General features: G+C 39.6%; 1 protein-coding gene across 2 annotated transcripts in view; it reads left to right on the top strand.

Moving 5' to 3' along the window:
• LOC311278774 (BICD cargo adaptor 2) overlaps nt 1-18,994 on the top strand; it is a 34,738-nt gene extending 15,744 nt beyond the window's left edge. The window contains exons 5-11 of one of the 2 annotated variants that reach the window (XM_084389808.1): nt 1-130; nt 5,812-6,069; nt 6,811-7,168; nt 8,184-8,572; nt 9,885-10,036; nt 16,646-16,859; nt 18,804-18,994. The exon at nt 1-130 is cut by the window's left edge and continues 185 nt beyond it. In XM_084389808.1, coding sequence (XP_084245934.1) covers nt 1-130; nt 5,812-6,069; nt 6,811-7,168; nt 8,184-8,572; nt 9,885-10,036; nt 16,646-16,859; nt 18,804-18,806 — 1,504 coding nt within the window. In that variant the 3' untranslated portion in view covers nt 18,807-18,994. Of the gene's footprint in view, nt 131-5,811; nt 6,070-6,810; nt 7,169-8,183; nt 8,573-9,884; nt 10,037-16,645; nt 18,245-18,803 lie in introns of those variants that run through there. The other variant, XM_084389807.1, reaches the window with a different exon arrangement.
• The last annotated feature ends 1,192 nt before the right edge of the window (nt 18,995-20,186 follow it).

Genomic DNA, 20,186 nt, shown 5'->3' with positions numbered 1-20,186 from the left:
CGACGACGACAACCGTGTTTCCACGCCTAAGAAAGGAGAGTTGTTCCAGCCGTCCTCCAGCCTCGTGGACAACCTCCTGAACGAGCTCAACATCTCCGAGATCCAGAAGCTCAAGCAACAGCTGCTGCAGGTACTCTCCTCACACACACACCAGTCGAACGCTTGGGGTCGGGAAGAACTTAAAAATGTACTCTAGAAATATCACGAGTGCACAATCATTTAATAAAATCTGAACATTTAGTGAAAAAAACATTATTTAGTGGGGAACAAAAACGAGAAGATAAATCTGGTAAAACGTTACACATTAATCTTTGTATTGTTCTAAAATACATTCATGAAAAACAAGATAAAAAAAATCAAAAAGATAAAAAAACTTTTAGATTATACTATAAAATTAAGACATGTTTTTAAATGTATAGCACGGCTGTTTAACGAGGCAGCAACATATGATAGATAGGACAGAACAAGAACGGCTATTAATAATCTTTCATTGCGCAAAAGTATTATGATATGAAAGGCTCCAATACAGAGCGGCACACAGCGCTTATGCCATCCCGAGCGAATGATGCGCCTGAAGCAACATGAGTCTCAGCGCGCAGCACGTCGAGTCCGCATCGAAAGGTTCGAAGCACAAAGGAAAGACATATTGATGCGTAGTGTATTATACAGTATCTATCGATGCAATAGTTTATTCAGCATGTTCTTTTAACAGTTTTGAATTGCAGTTACTGTGCGCGTGAAGAACTATTACTGCGCTCTCTACTCCAGTGTTGTGATCTAACAGACACCCGGTAGAAAGTAACATGATTAAGGTACAGCAATAAAGTCCAGCAAGATAAAGTTATTTTATGCGAAACCATAGACCCTTATCTAGAGATGAAGTATAATAATAGTAACATTTAATCATCGTGGAGAGTTTCATTGTGTTGACTGTCTGACCGAGTGCGACGCGCTGAACGGAGAGTGACTGACAGCCACAGCGGAGGGAGGAGTTTACGTGAACTTGAATTTAACACTTAAATATTAATTTCTGCCTCACATTATACTATAGAATGGCTTCTGAACACTTATAATATAGTGCACGAAAACTTAAAGGGGCTATATGTAGTTTTCAGCGGCCTCTAGCGGTGATGTTTCAGATTGCAACCAATAAATATACAAGCGAGCACTCTGGGTATCGGCCAGACTGAGACGCAACACACCGGAGAAAGCATCACACAACATGCTGGAAACTCAGGTAAACTCCCACTGCAACGTTACAATAACAGGCTACTTTTATCAGCTTGACGTTGAACTAATGCTCCATGCTCGTACCATGATAAGTATGGAGCCCTAGCAACCGTGCCGAATTTTGCCACTGCAAGCACCACTTCACATTTTCTACATTCTAGGTTTGTAGATAAGGTTTCTCCATGATTCAAATGCCCTGCCGATGTTGATCCATGTTTTCACCCGGAGGTCATGCGATTCACATCTGGCCTTACGAGCTTCAGCAGAAAAAACTTTTTTTGTTGTTTTTTATCAATATGTGGAGTGTGTGTTGGAGTCTGTGTTGTGCTGGGAGCAGGTCATTTATTAGTGTTATCAGACATGTCATAAGTTGCATAAGTCATAAGTCCATGTCATAAGTTGCAGTGTCGTCGCTGTTGAGTGCAAAGTCAGTAGGCTAGATGAGGTGAGAGGCTCGGGAGCGCGCGTGCAGGTCAACGTCACTGGATTTCGCGGTAAATCCGACCCGGCACCTTCACATAAAAATAAGAATACTTGCTTTCCGAGGTAATAGCAAAACCCGCAAAGTGGATCATTTTAATGTGAGATTACAACCCCTTCACACACAGGCAATAAAAAAAGGATTCATTTTAGTAGAAAAAATACATACAGCACCTTTAATGGTGCTTTATAATGTTTGTGGGGCTTAACAATAACACAGAATAGTATACACACAATGTCGGATTTGGATCAGCCTCTTCTGACCGATGCCCGATCCGACCATGAATGGCAGTATCGGAGCCGATACCGATACCTTTGTATCCCTACTTTCCACAATGCATATAACACAGAAAACGTTACAGATTTCAAATCACAATTAGATTTTTTCTCTCCCAAATCATGCATCCTATAGTGTGTGTTCAGATCTGTGTTTGATTGGCTGACAGCTGGACTGCTTAAATCCTATTAGTGTAAGTTGCAGTTAGTGCTCCACCCAATCTGACACGACCAGCCGTCCTTCTGCCAGGAGGTCAACCTGCGAACTCTGACCTTTTAAAGGATTTCAGAAGTAAAACGTCCTGATAGTTTACTCTCCTCCACGTCATCCAAGATGTTCATGTCTTTCTTTCTTCAGTGGAAAAGAAATGAAGGTTTTTGAGGAAAACACTCCAGGATGTTTCTCCATATAGTGTCTTCAATGGGGTCCAACGGGTCAAAGGTCCAAATGTGAGTTTCAGTGCAGCTTCAAAGTCTCGACACGATCCAGCCGAGCAATAAGAGTCTTATCTAGACAATCCAGCGGACATTTTATAACAGAATAAACATTTATACTTTTGAACCACAAATGCTCCTCTTGCACGTCCACGACTTCACGTTGTGTGTGACGTAGGGCGAAAAACGTCAAAATCGTCCGACATCGTTTTTTTACCATCTATTTATTTTCTGTAAATGCTGTTTGACTGAGTCTCTGCACGTTCACTTTCTAAACACTAGGTCTTTACTTCCGCCTACATCACACTTGACCTTTCAACGTGATTACGTAATGTGTGTCGCATCACAGCTAGTGCAATACAAGCAATTGTGTTTAAAAAGTGTATATATACGTTTATTTTATATTCTAAGTGTCCTCTCCGTGCGTACGGGTGTGTGTTGAGCCAGAACCATAGGAACAATACGAGACCATTGTTTGCACATTGAGACGGTTCTGTCCGTTATGGTAATCAGACCCGCACTGAACCCTCATGACCTATTGGTCATTCACAAAATTCATTCCAGACGCCATGAAAGAGCAGCTGAGATGATGTTTCTCAATTGCTTCTATTTTTGCATACATTTTTAATTACAAATGATTTTATAAGCTCTGGTTGTTTGTGAAGGGAATCTGTTAGTGTGTGTGTTGTCCTGTCACGGCTCTCCACACACTATAGGAACAAAACTGTTACATATATGCATATATTTTTACCCCAAATTCTCTTTAAATCAATCTTAGTAAATCAAAGTCTGGGTAAATGTCCGTCATTAGAGATGGCATGTGGGTTTAACAGCAACTTCCACATGACATTGAGTATATTAGGACAGGAATAGTTTACAGTTGCATAATACTGTAATGCCTTTATTTTCCATACAGTAATAATTTATTAATTATAAAGACATCAATAATAAAACATAATTATGATATTAATATTGAATATTGTATACTGTAATATAATATTGAGATGGATTGTTTATTAAAATGTTTAATATTCACATATTGAAAACTTCTACCATGTGCAGTATTTGCTTATAAAGCCTTAAAGAAAATAAGAAAAGTTATTATGTGAATAAATGATTGAAGGTGTTTTTGTATTACATTCGCCCTGTAACTGACATGAACAAAACAGACAATTAAACCGTGACCCGCAGGCCACAGCACTGAGCCAGAACTTCATACTGCTTTATAGACTGAGAGTTCCCCAGGTGTGAGTCGTGTCAGGACAGGTTACACTGCGAGTCCTGGAACTAATGCTCAGAGCGAATGTGCTTTTGAAGAAGGTTCTGCTTCGACTGAATAATGAAGGATACTTTTGTTACGTTTTCAACTTTGGCCTTTGAGATCCACTTTCTTGCAGAGTTTACCACCTCTGATTAAACTCGCCCACCGGCACATTACAATTAACATGCATTACGTAATCAGATTACTTTTTTGATGTAACGAGAAGCATTACTTTAGAAATGTACACATTAAAGGGATAGTTCACCCAAAATTCTAAATAAGTGCATGATTTACTCACCCTGAAGCCATCCTAGGTGTATATGTTAATGGGAGTCAATGGGTAATTTTTTTTTTTTTTTTTTTGGAAGTCCATCAAACCCTATCCATCCATGATAAAAGGGCTCCACAGGCTCTGCGGGGGTTAATAAAGGCTTTCTGAAGTGAAGCGATGCGCTTGTGTAAGAAAAATCTGCATAATTAATACTTTATCGACTAAAATAACTAGCTTCCGGCAGACAGCCGTACGCAAGTCATCAAAAGAGTAACACTGTGATGTAGATGTAGGAGTAGCGTAAGCTTTGACGCCTCTCGCGGTTTAAACACACAGTGCTGGGCGACGTCGTGCGTCAAGTTCAAGTGTTGCTCTTTTGGCGTAAGTCGATGCGTACGGCTGTCTGCCGGAAGCTAGTTATTTTAGTCGATAAAGTATTAATTATGCAGATTTTTCTTACACAAGCGCATCGCTTCGCTTCAGAAAGCCTTTATTAACCCCCGCAGAGCCTGTGGAGCACTTTTATCACGGATGGATAGGGTTTGATGGACTTCCACAAAAATATACCCATTGACTCCCATTATAAGGCTTGGAAGAGCCAGGACATTTTTTTAATGTATCTCCGATTGTGTTCGTCTGAAAGAAGAATGTCATATACACCTAGTAAATCATGGGGTAATTTTCATTTTTGGGTGAACTATCACTTTAATAGTTGTTACCTTTATTGAAAAGTAATGCATCTGCAATCTGCAACTCATCTTTGATCAGCAAAATTACATATTTAAGCGTTTTTTTCCTTGAAAAAATATTCTTCGTGTCTTAAAATATCTTGACTGTAACTCGACACCCTTGCCTCATTTAGTATTCGTGGTTCTATGAATATGCAAATGAACCCCGCCTCCACTCACTCACTCAGCTCAGAGATCCACTGGTTGACGATCACACGTTGATCTGATTGGTTACAAGGTAGTTTGTGACGTCAGAAACACCAGCGATTTCAAAGCGTGTGTTTGAGACTGTCTTTGGTTCACTGCAGTTTTAAGGAGGAAATACTCAGCAATGGTGTCGACTTATGAACTTACACATGCTTTGTCTTAAAGCATATTAAAAACATCACATAGACACATAAACAACATTAAAAACTGGATTATCACCACAGGGGGACTTTAAAAAAGCATTTAACTACTGAATTACTATTCTCTCTTTTCCAAAATGTTGTCACTTTGACATTCGCACTCATTCCTGCAAGTGAACAGACAAAAATACAAAAGTAACAAACATTGGTTTCAATAAAATGAGTTGTACAGTAGATAATACAACCTGTAATCTTTAAGAGATTTTTTGTATAACATGCATCGCTCTATGGCTCAGCAAAGTGCTCAGAATATAATCATGTGTTTTTTATAAGCTAAATTGTTGAATGCATTACCAGGGCTCCAGACAAAAAAAAACAATTAAGGAGTCAAGGCCTGGAAAAAGCGAGAAAAAGTAACGTGTAACATTACTTTCCATTAAAAGTAACCAGGTAATCTAATTTAGTGAGTAATGCAATATTGTAATGCATTACTTTTAAAAGGAACTTTCCTCAACACTGGCGTTAAAACTCACGTAATCTTCATCCCATCCCAAATAATCAACAAATCAGGGAAATTCTTCATAGAAGTCCGTCTTTTAGCACATGAATCTGACCTTGCCGATCAACACTGATTCAGTGTGGGTTGTGTTGTCAGCAGAGCGGACAGCGACAGTGTCAGCCGAGTGAAAAACATTGAGTTTGTGGGATCACAATGATTGTGTGCCGGTAATGAAGAGACTCTTCTCTGTCGTTCCTGAAGCGTATGTCGTGTGTGTGTTTCAGGTTGAGCGTGAGAAGGTGACGCTGCTGTCCACACTGCAGGAGTCTCAGAAGCATCTGGAACAGGCTCGTGGAGCGCTCTCGGAGCAACACGAGAAGGTCAGCCGGCTCTCGGAGAACATCAGTGCCATGCGCAAACTCCAGGCCAGCAAAGAGCGCCAGTCCGCGCTGGACAACGAGAAGGAGCGCGACAGCCACGAGGACAGCGAATACTACGAGGTGGACATCAACGGCCCCGAGATCCTGGAGTGCAAGTACAAGGTATAGAGTTTAGTTCTTTCTTTTACATTTTTAAGTACATTTAGTCATTTAGCAGACGTCTTTGTCCAAAGCGAACACTTAAAGCCCTATTCGGACGGGACTAGTGTAACATGGAGAGGTGGTGTAAAGTAATAATCACCACCAGAGCTTCTCTGTGATTTTAGTCTCGTCTGAATGTGCATCTCAGTGATCATGACGGACAATGTCAGTAAAGATTACGCCGACTTTTACCTTCAGTAAAAAGGTCCGGAAAAATTACCCGTGCGCATAGACCCACTGTAAAAATAAAACCGTGTTTTAAGATTTTTCAGGTTCAGAAACTAATCAAATGTAAAATAACACTGCACTTTATAAATAAAATATACATTACAAATATAGTTACAAAAGTTATTCAGTCAAGAACGAGTGAATTTTCTTTTTCTTTTGTTGTTAGATTAGTGTTATTATAGAGACGCAGCAGGAATATTAGGCTGCTGTCACTTTAAGAGCTGCCCAATAGAGTTACACACGCCTGTAGCTCTGGAAACTTGCAATTCGAATATTTTAAAATCATAATAAAATCACTTTTTCTTAAAGTCATATTGAAATGCTCACAAAGGAATCGATATGAGGAATCGAAATTTTTATTTTATAACAATTATCCGATTCCTGACCTCAGATTTTCGATTCCCAACCCTACCTGTGGGATGAATAAAGTGATTAACTTAACTAACTTAAAATGTAATTTGTTTGAAACCATAGGTCGCAGTGTCCGAGGCAAGTCAACTGAAGGAGGAGCTCAAAACGTTAAAGGCGGAGCATTCGGCCTGTCAATCACAGTATAAGGAGGAGCAGGCGCAGCTGGAGAGCCGGGTCTCGTCTCTGAGCGCTCAGCTCTCGTCTCTGGAGCGCAGCAGTCGAGTCGACCGCGAGCATCTGGAGCGCGTGGAGAAAGAGCTTCGGCAGGCCAGTGAAGTGGCAGGCGAATCCCAGGGCAGCCTTAACATCGCCCAGGACGAGCTCGCCACCTTCAGCGAGGAACTAGCCAACCTGTACCATCACGTCTGCATGTGCAACAACGAAACGCCTAACCGCATCATGCTCGACTTCTACCGCGAAGGTAACCTCCTCCCTCAGATATCAGACCTATTATTAATCAGTATATACTGGATAAGTGGCCAGAGGAGTGGAACACGTGCAAGAATAATAAGCCAAATGAAATTCATCTGGAAATTTCAAACAGACTTTTAATCACTCTTAAAACTAGATCTGATCTAGTGGCATTCACCAGATGTCGTATAAGTCATACATGTTTGGCTTTTTTGCTTAAAGGTGAAGACCCAACTCTATGCATGTCTTGTAAGATTCCCCTCTCTGTTAAACATTTTATTTAGGGATGCACGATATATCGGCCACCATATCGGTATCGGCTGATATCGGTTCATTTTTAATGTTATCGTTATCGGATTCGGCCCGATAAGAAAATGTGTCCGATATATTAAAGCCGATCAATAATGTATTGTTTCCTCCAGCTGAGACGCTTCAGATGCTCACCGTTCAACATGATGGTTTTAAACTGCTTGAAATATGATTGGGATCACTTCAAAAAAGGAAAATACAGTAAAGTGATACAAGTCTGTCCTATCGGCTACATAACATTATCATGAGAACATCATTATAATTGTGTTTGAGACGTTGATTTAATGGTGAGGCTTTTGTTTTAGTAATCAGGCTCTCAAAAATTATATAAAAATTTGGGTTTAGATTTATCGGCCAAAATATCGGTTATCGGCTTTCAAATATAAAGAATTATCGGTTATCGGTATCGGCCAAAATGTTCATATCAGTGCATCCCTAATTTTATTGGACTGTCCTGGGAATAATACAAGTAGAATGCACTTTTATGAAGTTATTTCACTTAAGGACTTATTTAATAAGATTATGCCTGAAAAGGTTTTGGATTTTTTTTATCATATGTTAATTTAAAACAAATGTATCAAGATGACTTGTTGTGTTTCTTTGCTTGGTTTTATTGTATTTATATGATATTTGTATTTTTGTAATTGAATTTTTGCCATGAAAATAGCCATAGATACTGACATGTCATTAAATAAAACAATCTATCTATCTATAAGGTAAAGCCGGGATAAACGGCACACAGACTACAGGTTGGTGCAGTCCTGATGGTCGTGGACGCCGATCTCCAATCCTGCTGACCCGTGGACTCTTTCCCAGCGCCGAGACCAGTGATGGAGCGTCATCTCCAGTGGCTGATCCCCGTAAAGAGCCCATGAACATCTATAACCTGGTGGCCATCATCCGGGACCAGATCCGACACCTCCAGCTAGCCGTGGACCGCACCACTGAGCTCTCTCGCCAGCGCATGGCTTCTCTGGAGCTGGGTCTCGGGGCTGATCGCGAGCAGGAGGCCAGCGTGGAGGAGATCCTCAAGCTCAAATCACTCCTCAGCACCAAGAGAGAGCAGATTGCCACACTGAGAACCGTCCTAAAGGCCAACAAACAGGTCAGTTGTTCACCCTCGCCATTGCATCAGTGGGGCGTAGCCTGTTTGTTGTCAAGCGGGACACTTGGAATGCTTTATCGGCTCAAATATTTTAATAATCATCCTAAATTAGGTGTCATTCGAAGGCTTAAAGGATTAGTTCACTGTTCAGAATTAAAATGTCCTGATAGTTTACTCTCCTCCACGTCATCCAAGATGTTCATGTCTCTCTTTCTTCAGTGGAAAAGAAATTAAGATTTTTGAGGAAAACATTCCAGGATGTTCCTCCATATAGTGCCTTCAATGGGGTCCAACGGGTCGAAGGTCCAGATGTGAGTTTCAGTGCAGCTTCAAAGTCTCGACACGATCCAGCCGAGGAATAAGAGTCTTATCTAGACAAACCAGCCGACATTTTATAACAGAAATAAACATTTATATACTTTTTAACCACAAATGCTTCTCTTGCACAGCTGTGATGCGCCACACATTACGCAATCATGTTGAAAGGTCAAGTGTGACGTAGGTGGAAGTAATGACCTAGTGTTTACAAAGTGAACCTGCAAAGACTGAGTTAAAAGGCATTTACAAAAAAAAATTTAATAAAAGGTAAACCAACGATGTTGGACGATTTTGAAGTTGGAGGAGAAATTGAGAGGGAGTTTTTTCGCTCTGCTCTACATTTCTGAACCGGAACACGCGTGACCTTTCAACGTGATTACGTAACGTGTGTCGCATCACAGCTAGTGCAAGATGATCATTTGTGGTTAAAAAGTATATAAATGTTTATTCTGTTATAAAATGTCCACTGGTTTGTCTAGATAAGACTCTTATTCCTCGGCTGGATCGTGTCGAGACTTTGAAGCTGCACTGAAACTCACATCTGGACCTTCAACCCGTTGGACCCCTTTGAAGTCACTATATGGAGGAACATCCTGGAATGTTTTCCTCAAAAATCTTAATTTCTTTTCGACTGAAGAAAGAAAGACATGAACATCTTGGATGACGAGGGGGAGAGTAAACTATCAGGAAATGTTCATTCTGAAGTGAACTAATCCTTTAAAGCACTGCCTGTCTTTGTGTTTGTTTCAAATGAACGGCTGTCAACCAGGACCTCTAATGTTGTGTTTTGTGTTTGACTCTTTAAAGAGGCTTTCTGACTTTAGACCACCTGACTCAAACGGCATACTTTCAACAAACTACAAGACAAACAGCTGATATGAAGTTTTATGGCAGAAGCACAGCAAATCTTCTGTGTTGTTTGCTACTGTTGTGTTTATTACTGGCATTGACACACATTTCACGATTCGATTGCCTGTGTGTGTGTGTTTTTCAGACCGCTGAGGTGGCGTTGGCCAACCTGAAGAGCAAATATGAGAATGAAAAGGCCATGGTGACCGAAACCATGATGAAGCTTCGCAACGAGCTCAAAGCCCTTAAAGAGGACGCGGCCACTTTCTCCTCACTCAGGGCCATGTTTGCCACTCGGTATGAGACACACACCACCACACATTTATAACACACACACATCAGCAAAAGAGTCTATTTGGTTTTATGACACGCTCTTGTATCTCCTCCTCTATTCTCACACAGTATTATCACAGTTATGATCAACAGAACAACACCAGGATCTAATAACAGTCTAAAACTCTAAAACTAATAACAGTCATGATAAGAGCAGTTACCAATAATATTGCATATTTTGTCCCAGTGAAATACATTTTCATCAGTGAAGCACTGAGTTTGAGTTTGGATGCAGAAATGGATCGATTAACAACAGTAAAAAAATAAAACTCCATCTTTTTATTGGGCAAAATTGAAATATTATGACCTTTTTGTCATATTGATCATCTCTCAAAGAGTATTAGAGCATACAGAAGATCCTTCATTCTACTTTCCCTTCTGAAATTGATTGTTTGCCTGTAATACTATCCAGACTTTTAACTGTTTGTAGATCATAGACCAAAGATAAAAACATCACTACCATTGTTAATCATTATGAAAAACTTCAGCATAAACACGTTTAGAAACTATAAATACAAAAAAGTATAAAAACTGGCATAGATCGCTAACAAGAATGACACAACATTCCCTTACTCTCGCCACAGTTTTATAATGAACGCATGCAGTTACACAACTGTTGACGTTCACTAACGACAAACCCAACTGTGTGTTTATGTGCACACTCATCAAGGCGATCATTTTGCACATACATTTGTGTGTATTTGACCATTTAAGCGCAATTTGGTAGGTCTGTTTACAGGAATAACCCAAGTCAAGCTTCTCTATTCTCACGGTTGTCGTGAATATTCCCTGTAAACACAGTGACCCTGAATAAAGGCTGATATGCACTACACAACTTTTGACCTATCAGAACGAGTCCATGCAAGTTGCCAAGAGTCACAACAATACAATCCATTTTCACTCCTGTCAAATATTAAATATGGCTATTCCAATATTAAATATCATTACCCTGATAAAGTCTATTCCAGCCTTAAACAAATGGTAGAGCCCGTAATACTGGAAAGTGTTATCGTAATTGTAATGCATGGAAGGTTATTATCAAAATAAATGAAAGATATTCAAGCGTTTGTAAGTAAATGAGATTTTCTCTGTATGAAAAACAAACTGGCTGGTAATGTTCACTGTAGTCCAGATGGACGACTCCTGTGTAAGCTGCCGGTTTTGACCAGATTAAGATATTTTATGCCGATAGCTTGTGAGAACAGACTCTCAGTAGGTGCGTTTCCATTACAGATTTGCGCAAAACTTTTGCGTTTTTTTTTTTTTATGTCGACAAAAAACTTTTGCGAAATGACGGCGTTTCCATGAACCGTAATTTTTTTTCCACTCGTGATAATCATTCCAGAGATCATGGCGATGGATGTTGGGAGGATTATGTAAATCCCAGCCACTGCACTAGCCATTATTATTCATCAAAGGAGACGTGTGTGTGTTATCCAATCATTATTGGCAAGGAAAGACCCTTATACTGTGAGCGGCTCATATGAGGTGTTTCTGGGTGTTTCTCCCTCAGTTCTGCTTCCAGGTCTTGATCGTGGCATTTCTTTGAGGTTTAGAATCCATTATTCCTGTAATTCTTCTGTCTTTTATGAATTTAATAAAGAACTCTGTCTCGTATTCTGTCCAAACACACCGCGTCATCTACGTCAGGTGACTAAATGCACAAAAACTGTTTCCATTGCAGTTTTGCGAAATATTATTTTTTTTTAACCTTTTTTGCGATATATGGGAGTTTTTGCGAAATTGACGTGTTTCCATTGGGCGTATTTTCAATTCGCAATTTCAATTTGCGCAATTTGAAGGGTAATGGAAACGCGGCTAGTGATGGGAACCAGTAAATCTTCATTGCACATGCGTGTCAGAGTAAATCTACAGCGAAGTCTTCTCAAAGCCGTGACGTCATATGCTGCAGAATCACTTAAACCCCATCAGTGGCTTCTCTGTGCTGAACTCAGGACGGGCGAATGACACGCGGGGTCTTTGTTTATTTCTCTTTTATTTCCTTAATGCTTTCTGTCTAGATATTCTATATTGAGAAAGTGCTGCTGTCTAGTAGCTAAGATTTATTTAACAAAAAATGGATTTGAAAATAAAGGCAGGACAAAAAATACTACCATATACAGTCAAACCCAGAATGTATTCAGACACCTTCAACATTTCTCACATTATCACAGTCTATTCGCTATAGTTTAGAAAATGGTAATAAATATGAGCAGAACTCAGCTGATATTTGACTGGTTTTGTCCATCTTCTGTTAGACTGTCTCACACATGAATTATGTTGAATATCTGTCAGCTGTTAAATTTAACTACACAATTAGATAATACCAGTTTAGCTCAACCAATCACCAAGCAATGCTTCATTGTGTTCAGTCTGTGTGTAAAAAGAGCATTAGCAATTAAAGAAAAACACTTCAGCAAAACATGATCAGCTCAAAGTGTCTGAATCATTTCTGGTCCCAAATTGTTATAGATTTTACTGGCAGTCGCTGTATGAAGAATTTTTTGGTATAATATGTCACAGTTCACTTTATTCTGCTCTCCGCACTTACAGAAATGAACTATAGTGTCCTGCACACACTAGTGAAAAAATATCAAAAACTATATCTGGTGTCTGAATAAGTTTTGGTTTGACTGTACATATATTTTATAATGTCAAATAGTTTGTACATTTTCAAATCACAATGTTTCTCATTAATTACCAAGACTCTGGCAAACCTCCGACGAATATATATATATACTTCTCATTCTTTCTTGTGTTCCCACTGACACTTCAGCGAGTGAACACAACTGTGTTTCTGTTCCCATGTTCACGTTCACACATGCTATGAATGAACAAACACCGATGAAACCCTCCTTTAACAGCACATTCAGCGTGAAGATTTCCCATCAGCCTCTTCAGCCTCTACGGCCCCTTCAGCGCTCAGTGGGGTATTAATATGCTAATGAGCTCGTCCGGCGGGGGGGCTGAGCTCTCTTTCCCACAGTCTCCAGCATCTCTAAAGCCGCTCGCTCTCGCACCGCAAAATCACAATAAAGTTCATTAGTTAATATGAGTTAATATGAACTAATAATGATCAATACTTCTACAGCATTTATTCATCTTAGTTAATATTAATCACAACATTTACTAATGCATTATTAAAATCAAAGGTTGTATTTGTTAACATTAGTTATTGCACTGTGAACTAACATGAACACACAATGAACAGCTGTAATTATATTAACTAACATTAACAAAGATCAATAAATACTTAAACAAATATATTGATCATTGTTAGTTGATGTTAGTTAATACATTAGCTGATGAACCTTATAGTAAAGTGTTACTGAATTGTGTTTTGCATAAGAAAATAGCAGCTATTGTAGGATGTTTTGTGTGTGATCTTCATTCGTGTGTTGCTGTAAAGCTGTTAAGGTGAATGCGTGTCGAGACATATTTCTCAACAACACCGGCACGCCTCCTTCACACCCTCACACACACACACACACACTCGTGCAGACGCAGATGGTTCACACGTGACCCCTGGCCTCTTTTCCCGGGAAAATCCTGACCCCTGCGTTCAGAGCGATGGTTCCCAGGGGCCGATCGCTAATGAAGCTGCACTGATCTCTATTGTGAGGCGTTGTGTCTTTATGTGCCTGAGACCTCAGCCTCACCCTCGGGTAATCTCAGGCACAATACAATTAGGCTAGTCTAGTTTGTCTAGACTTCTTTCTTTTTTTTAACACTCACTAGGCAACATTTTTCAATGCATATGTTACTTTTTCAAAACTCTTCACACAGTTCTTCTAATCACCCTTCAGCTTCAAAAGCAGAACATTTTACATCCAAAACACACTAAAACTACCAAAACTATAATATGCTCATTTTTCCAGAACACTAGCAAAGGTTTCACCCAACAAACACATTCTATCACTCAGAAAACCACTCACAACAGGCAGCATTATAAGATCATGATATAACAAGATTGACATGTTTATGATTCCCTGCAGTAAATGTCACATGATCCATGTTTACAGTACAGCACACAATTATTCTCAAGTTTCCACTTTGGTATAGATGCTAATGAGATTGAAAGACTAACACCTGTGTAGGTGTTCATCTAATTGTTGTGATAGGATTTCATATTGTAGATTTTTAGGAGTATATTTCAGTCTGGTATTACTGTAGAAATGTAGCAAATTGCTGTCGTCTTCAGTTTTGTTTTGTGTTTAGTCAGTCGGCATGAAATGGAAGTTGCGCTAGTCTTTTCATCTTCTCTATCGTGTCGTTTATCTGAGTGAAACGCTTCTGGAAGAACAAATGTAGGTCATCAGAGAAGAGAAGCTGCAAGAGGAAGATTTTCTAATTCAAGATTAATAACTCAATAATGATGTGCACCTGTAAATCATTTAGAAGAAACACTGCGATATTCCCAAAAAAAAAAAGGATTGTCCATTTTGATTTCATGGTGACTTTAAGTTGAACAGTTTTGAAGAGAGTCTGTTGGTAAATAGTTTTAATGATGATTCTGTCTGAGCGAGAAATGAATTATTGCCATTTGAAAGATGTCGTTATGAATGCATTTTGTTGCCAAAGCAATGATAAATGATCCACAGTTCAGCTCACATAGACTGCTGATGTGTTCACTGTGTGGAGAGATTTCAAAAAGTGAGCCAAGTGTTGAGAAATGAGTCTCAGCGATTATAACAAACAGTAAAGCTGCGCTATCTAACTTTTGGCCCTGAAACTGCATGCAAAATTGGGGCTTTTGCCCCCACAACTTGAGGCAAAAGTTGTGTTGTGATGTCCCTTTCGATCCTCCCTTCAATATTGAGACACTGCTCATCTTCACCATCAGTCTAAAATCATATGATCACAGCTCATATCATCAGATCAAGTACTTTTCAAAGTTCTGTTTGACATTTGACCCCTCAGATTCTCACGTCTGGTGTTCTGAGAAGGATTGATGATCACACCCATGGGAAAATCACCCGTTGTGTGTGTGTGTTTCTGATGACTGTAGGGCGGTACACGTGTTCCTCAGTGATTATTGTGTTCTGTTGCGTTCAGCGTGTGTCGACATGCTCTCAGGTGTAGTTAAACCTGCAGTTTGATGAAGGTGTGGCTCTTTAATCGTTCTGTCTGTTAATGCTTTAACCTCACGCTTATTCATCTCTCATTAAGATCGACAGCTGTTGAAATCACATTATTTATGGATGAAGAAAGCTAAATTGGTCTTTGAACAAAATTGGCCTGGTGTCGTATGTTCTGCTGAGACACGTTGACTGTTGCTGTATTTGAGAATAGCCTTTTGCATTGAAGGGAACCTCCACCCATCATTTTCTAATCCTCATGCCGTCCAAGATATATATGACTGACTTTCTTCTGTGGAACACAAACAGAGATGTTTTAATAAAAATAATCTCTCTGAGAGTCCATATCATGTAAGTGAATGGGACCCTCAAAGTTGACGCTTCAAAAACCACACAAAACGAACATGACTAATCCATACAGCCCTAGGTGAGGAGTGTGTGTGTGAGAGAACATATTAATGCTTAACCTTTTAAAACTATCATTTCCAACTAACTGTCTTTGGATTGCACTTGTTATACTTAAAATGCGGCTTAAAGTGCTTCACAAATCAGCATAAACACTAAAACACTATCAATAAAATGGCAAAAAATATTGAATATTATCAATATACTCAAAACAAGAGAAAAATATATCTTGACTCGCCTTTTAAAAATATAAATACTTGAATCCTGTTGAATAAAAGAGGCACATTGCTTAAGATTTACTGTACAGCAAGCCAAAAGACTAGCACGATTACAAACATATCGACAAACAATCAGAAGTATACAAATTGTAATGTTCGTTTCAATAGCAAATTAATTAAATCTTTATAAGGAATTCCTCTCAATTTGAAATGTGAATGACCAGTCATATTAATGACACATGCTCACATTAACACTGTACTTCTATTTAAAAATAATATAAAACTATGTAAATCACGCATGTGCTAGGCTTGCTGTGACAGTCGGTGTTGACTGTGGACAAGATGAGGCCGGTGTTGCGGCTGAACCATTTCTTTTATGGTAATACAAATCATTTAGTTCAGTTAGAGAACAGACACTGCAGTTAAAAACTGAACGCGTCTTAATTCAGCATGAGCTGAACGAGAGTCGCAGCTCTGATTGGTCAGCTGGAGCAGTGTGTTGTGATTGGTCGAGCGCTTCGAGTGTGTTTGGGAAATGTCCCGCCCCTTACCATAACCGCCAGTTTAACACACTACTGACTAACTCAACCAGGCCCCGCCCCTTTATTCTGCGTATGAATTATTATAATGAGGAATATTGTGACGTGTTCGTTCCTGGAAGAAACTCAAGACTACACTGGAGGCGTTTCAGGAGTTCAGAAACACTGACACTGATATAGAGAAGAACTGGAGCTTTTCATGATCAAACATCAACATCACACACTAAACACAGATGGAGGAAAGCATCACAGGTCCTCTTTAAATAAAATGTTAGTACATAGTATTTTAAGACCTGTGATTTGATGTTGTTTTTTTCTTTGTTTGTCTGTCAGCTGTGACGAGTACGTGACTCAGCTGGATGAGATGCAGAGACAGCTAGCGGCGGCGGAGGACGAGAAGAAGACGCTGAACTCTCTCCTGCGTATGGCTATCCAGCAGAAGCTAGCGCTAACACAGCGCCTGGAGGACCTGGAGGTCGACCACGAGCATGTCCGCCGCGGACGCGCTAAAACCGGCTACTCGCGCGCTAAATCCACCCCGTCCGACGTAAGTCTCCCCGTCGGGGCTCGCGCCGATCTGGGAGCGCCACTCGTGTTCTGCAGCGAGAAGTACAAGATCTACTGCGACTGAAGCCGCGGCTCATGTATAAAGCTCCACTCGCGCGCTCTTGCTTGCTCTCCGCTAACCCATACGATGTGTCCGTGTGTTTAGCGCTGCTAGCGTTCTCGTAGCCAGGTGCATGTTGTAGAGCTAGCTTAGGGGCAGAATGATGTAACGTTTAGTCCAAGTGTGTTTCAAACCGAATTGCACAGCGCGTTTCTAGATTAGACGTGCTAGGGAGAGCTAGCCATGTTGAATTGTGATGGCGTCACAAGTCAATAGCTATTTGCCCTTTTTCTTCTGTCCATCTCTCTCCTGCCTCTGAAATCAGCAGCCCGTCCAATCAGGTGACTCGTGTTTACAAGCCCGAGCAAACGATATGCAAACCTCCTCCTGTCTCGTTGACATGCAGGAAAACCCATTGAATTGTGCCATTTTTTTTTTTTTGCGAGAATTTAAAATAGCATCAACACGACGGGTTGGAGAGTGAGCGTTTTCAGCGATGTCACTCATGAGGCAGGCGGGAACGACAAGCGTACATACACATAAATCAGCCAATGGGCTTCTGGCTTGCTTTTTCGTAGATGTCAGTGGCTGCAGATCTGTTTCTGAAAGCTTTAACATGTCGTAGACTTGATTACGTTTACTTGACGCGCGGCTTTTCGCGGTGAAGGGCTTGTCACATGCTCATAGTGATGTCATAATGCAAGGCTGTTTGTGTTTCTACATTGCAGATGAACATTAGCGAGGCCTTATCTGTCGTTTCTGTCTTCTGACGCGGCAAACTGAATATTTCAGGCTGGTTTTCTGGCGGAAGAAAGACATTTATGCTAAATCAGTGGCGAATAGGGTTCATGCTTTTGATAGTATGATCATATTCTCCTACTGGTACTCTACCTTTGCATTGGGAATCTGTCAGTAGGTTATGAATGAAATGAAACTCATCTCCATATAGAAGGCATTCACTCGTTTGTGTTTGCGATGTGCGAGAGATGAAGAGGTCGACAGTAAAAACTGAAACGAAAGTTCATAATCTACATTGTGAATCGCTGTATTTAAAGGGCCAGCGCACATTTTAGGATCTTCAAATTGACAGCAGTGTTAAAACGCAAAACTCGTATGTTGTCAACGTGCCTCCCTAGATTATTAATCATTTCTTTACATTTATTTGAACCGCCACAGAAAAACACAAACGTCTCACTTGTCTGGCATGTCTTACAAAAAAGTCGTTCATTATTACATTATTTATACGAGTCATTGAATCAGTTTTAATCACCGTCACATTTATTTCTACAGCGCGTGATACACAGGACAATAATGATCAATGATGCAAACAATTAAATAACAATTAAAAAAATCACAGTAACACTTCACTTAAAGCCTTCATGTATATTGCATTATAAAGGCATTCATAAATAATTGTAACCAAAGTTAAAATGCATTATAATATTTGCAGATTCTGAAATTGGTTGTTTGTCATGTGATTTAATGCATTATACTTTCTAAAGGTGTAACTAAGTATTATAACTGTATTTACAGACCATAAAAAATAAAGTATAAAATACTTTTATAATGCATTAAATGTAAAGGCTTGAAGTAAAGCGTTACCAAAACCACCATTTAAGTGATTTGAGAGTTGGTCTTCGGCTCTCCAAGAGGAGTTAGGTTTTTATTTTATTTCTATTTTGACTCTCTTCAAGCATTAGCACAAACTGCATGCTGGGCTTGGGTTTTCAGTGCTGTGAGGAACTCTGGCTTTCTGCTGATCTTCCACACTAACTTCAGTTTGGGGTGACTAACACCGGGCTCCCGTTGAGCAGAAGCAGACGCTGTGTACGTAAACTTAGCCGTCACGCTAACTGCTTTTATTTCTCTGTGTTTAATTTGCAGTAACGTTGAGCCTGGGAACGACACACTCCTCCACTGCCTACAAATCCAGAGTAACGTTTCTTGGACTTGTGAGAGAAACACTGGATGTCTTTTAAGTGTAGTTTCACATTTGTAAGCTCATGCAAACGAGTACATTCAGGGAAGCCAGAGCTCACAAAGTCCTGAAAACTTTAATGCTTTTGATTGGAGTCAAAAGAAAAGAAAATGAGCTGATGTTCTTTTCCTCAAAACATTCATCAGTTTTGAGATTTTATAACCTCTGCTCTTTTGATATAAGCTTATATTGCTTTTTATGATATAGTTTGGGGGTGTTCTGGTTCACGCGTCGGTTCACTTATTTTACACTGTCTTTATGAAATGAGTCTGTCGGATTATTCCTGTGATTTACTGAAATGTTTCGCTTCCCGCATTCGTTTTACTGCCATGGTTTAAACGCAACCACAGGCGGTCCGATGCTGGGATTTTATCTGTTTATTATTATTATTTCCTATTATTATTTTCTCTTTATAGGAATGGTTCAAAGTGAACAAATAAAAGCATTACGTTGTGGCCTAATCTGATCGGAAGTAAAACCAGCAAATTGATGATAAACTGAATGGACTTTTTTTGTGTAACGCCTCACAAAAAAGGTTCAAATAAGAATGACAAATACAGCATTTATTAATCTAGGGTCATTTCTTCATGTATGAATACATTTTTAAGTTTCTTGTATTATGAACAAACATGTGAACAACAGTATATCCAAATATTACCCTGGATAGGGATGCACGATATATCGGTATCGGCCGATATCGGTTCATTTTTAATGTTATCGTTATCGGCCCGATAAGAAAATTTGTCCGATATATAAAAACCGATGTATTATTTCCTCCAGTTGAGACACTTCAGATGCTCACCATTCAACATGATGGTTATGAATTGCTTGAAATATGATTGGAATCACTTCAAAAAAGGTAAAAATACAGTAGTCTGTCATATCGGCTACATAAAATGATCATGAGAAGATTATAATTGTGTTTGAGACATGGATTTAATGGTGAGGCTTTTGTTTTAGTAATCAGGCTCTCAAAAATTATATAAAAAATTGGGTTTATATTTATCGGCCGATATATCGGTTATCGGCTTTGAAATATAAAGAATTATCGGTTATCGGTATCGGCCAAAATATTCATATCAGTGCATCCCTAAACCTGGATGAGCTAAGTGTGTAAAACATTGTTGATGACGTTAACGTACCTTTATTGTTAAGTGTTACTGGTTCTTCTTTTATTGATTTCAAGCACCTTTACACGGATCACTGACCTCCTGCATTCTGCACAAGAGCATTAAATTAATTCCAAATTGGAATGCTGTAATTCTCTCTTAACTCTATTGTGCCAAGCG

Source organism: Rutilus rutilus, assembly GCF_951802725.1.
Source record: "Rutilus rutilus genome assembly, chromosome: 19".
NCBI lineage: Eukaryota > Metazoa > Chordata > Actinopteri > Cypriniformes > Leuciscidae > Rutilus > Rutilus rutilus.
The sequence above is the reverse complement of the archived record's forward strand: the minus strand, read 5'-3'. Positions and strand labels throughout refer to the sequence as shown.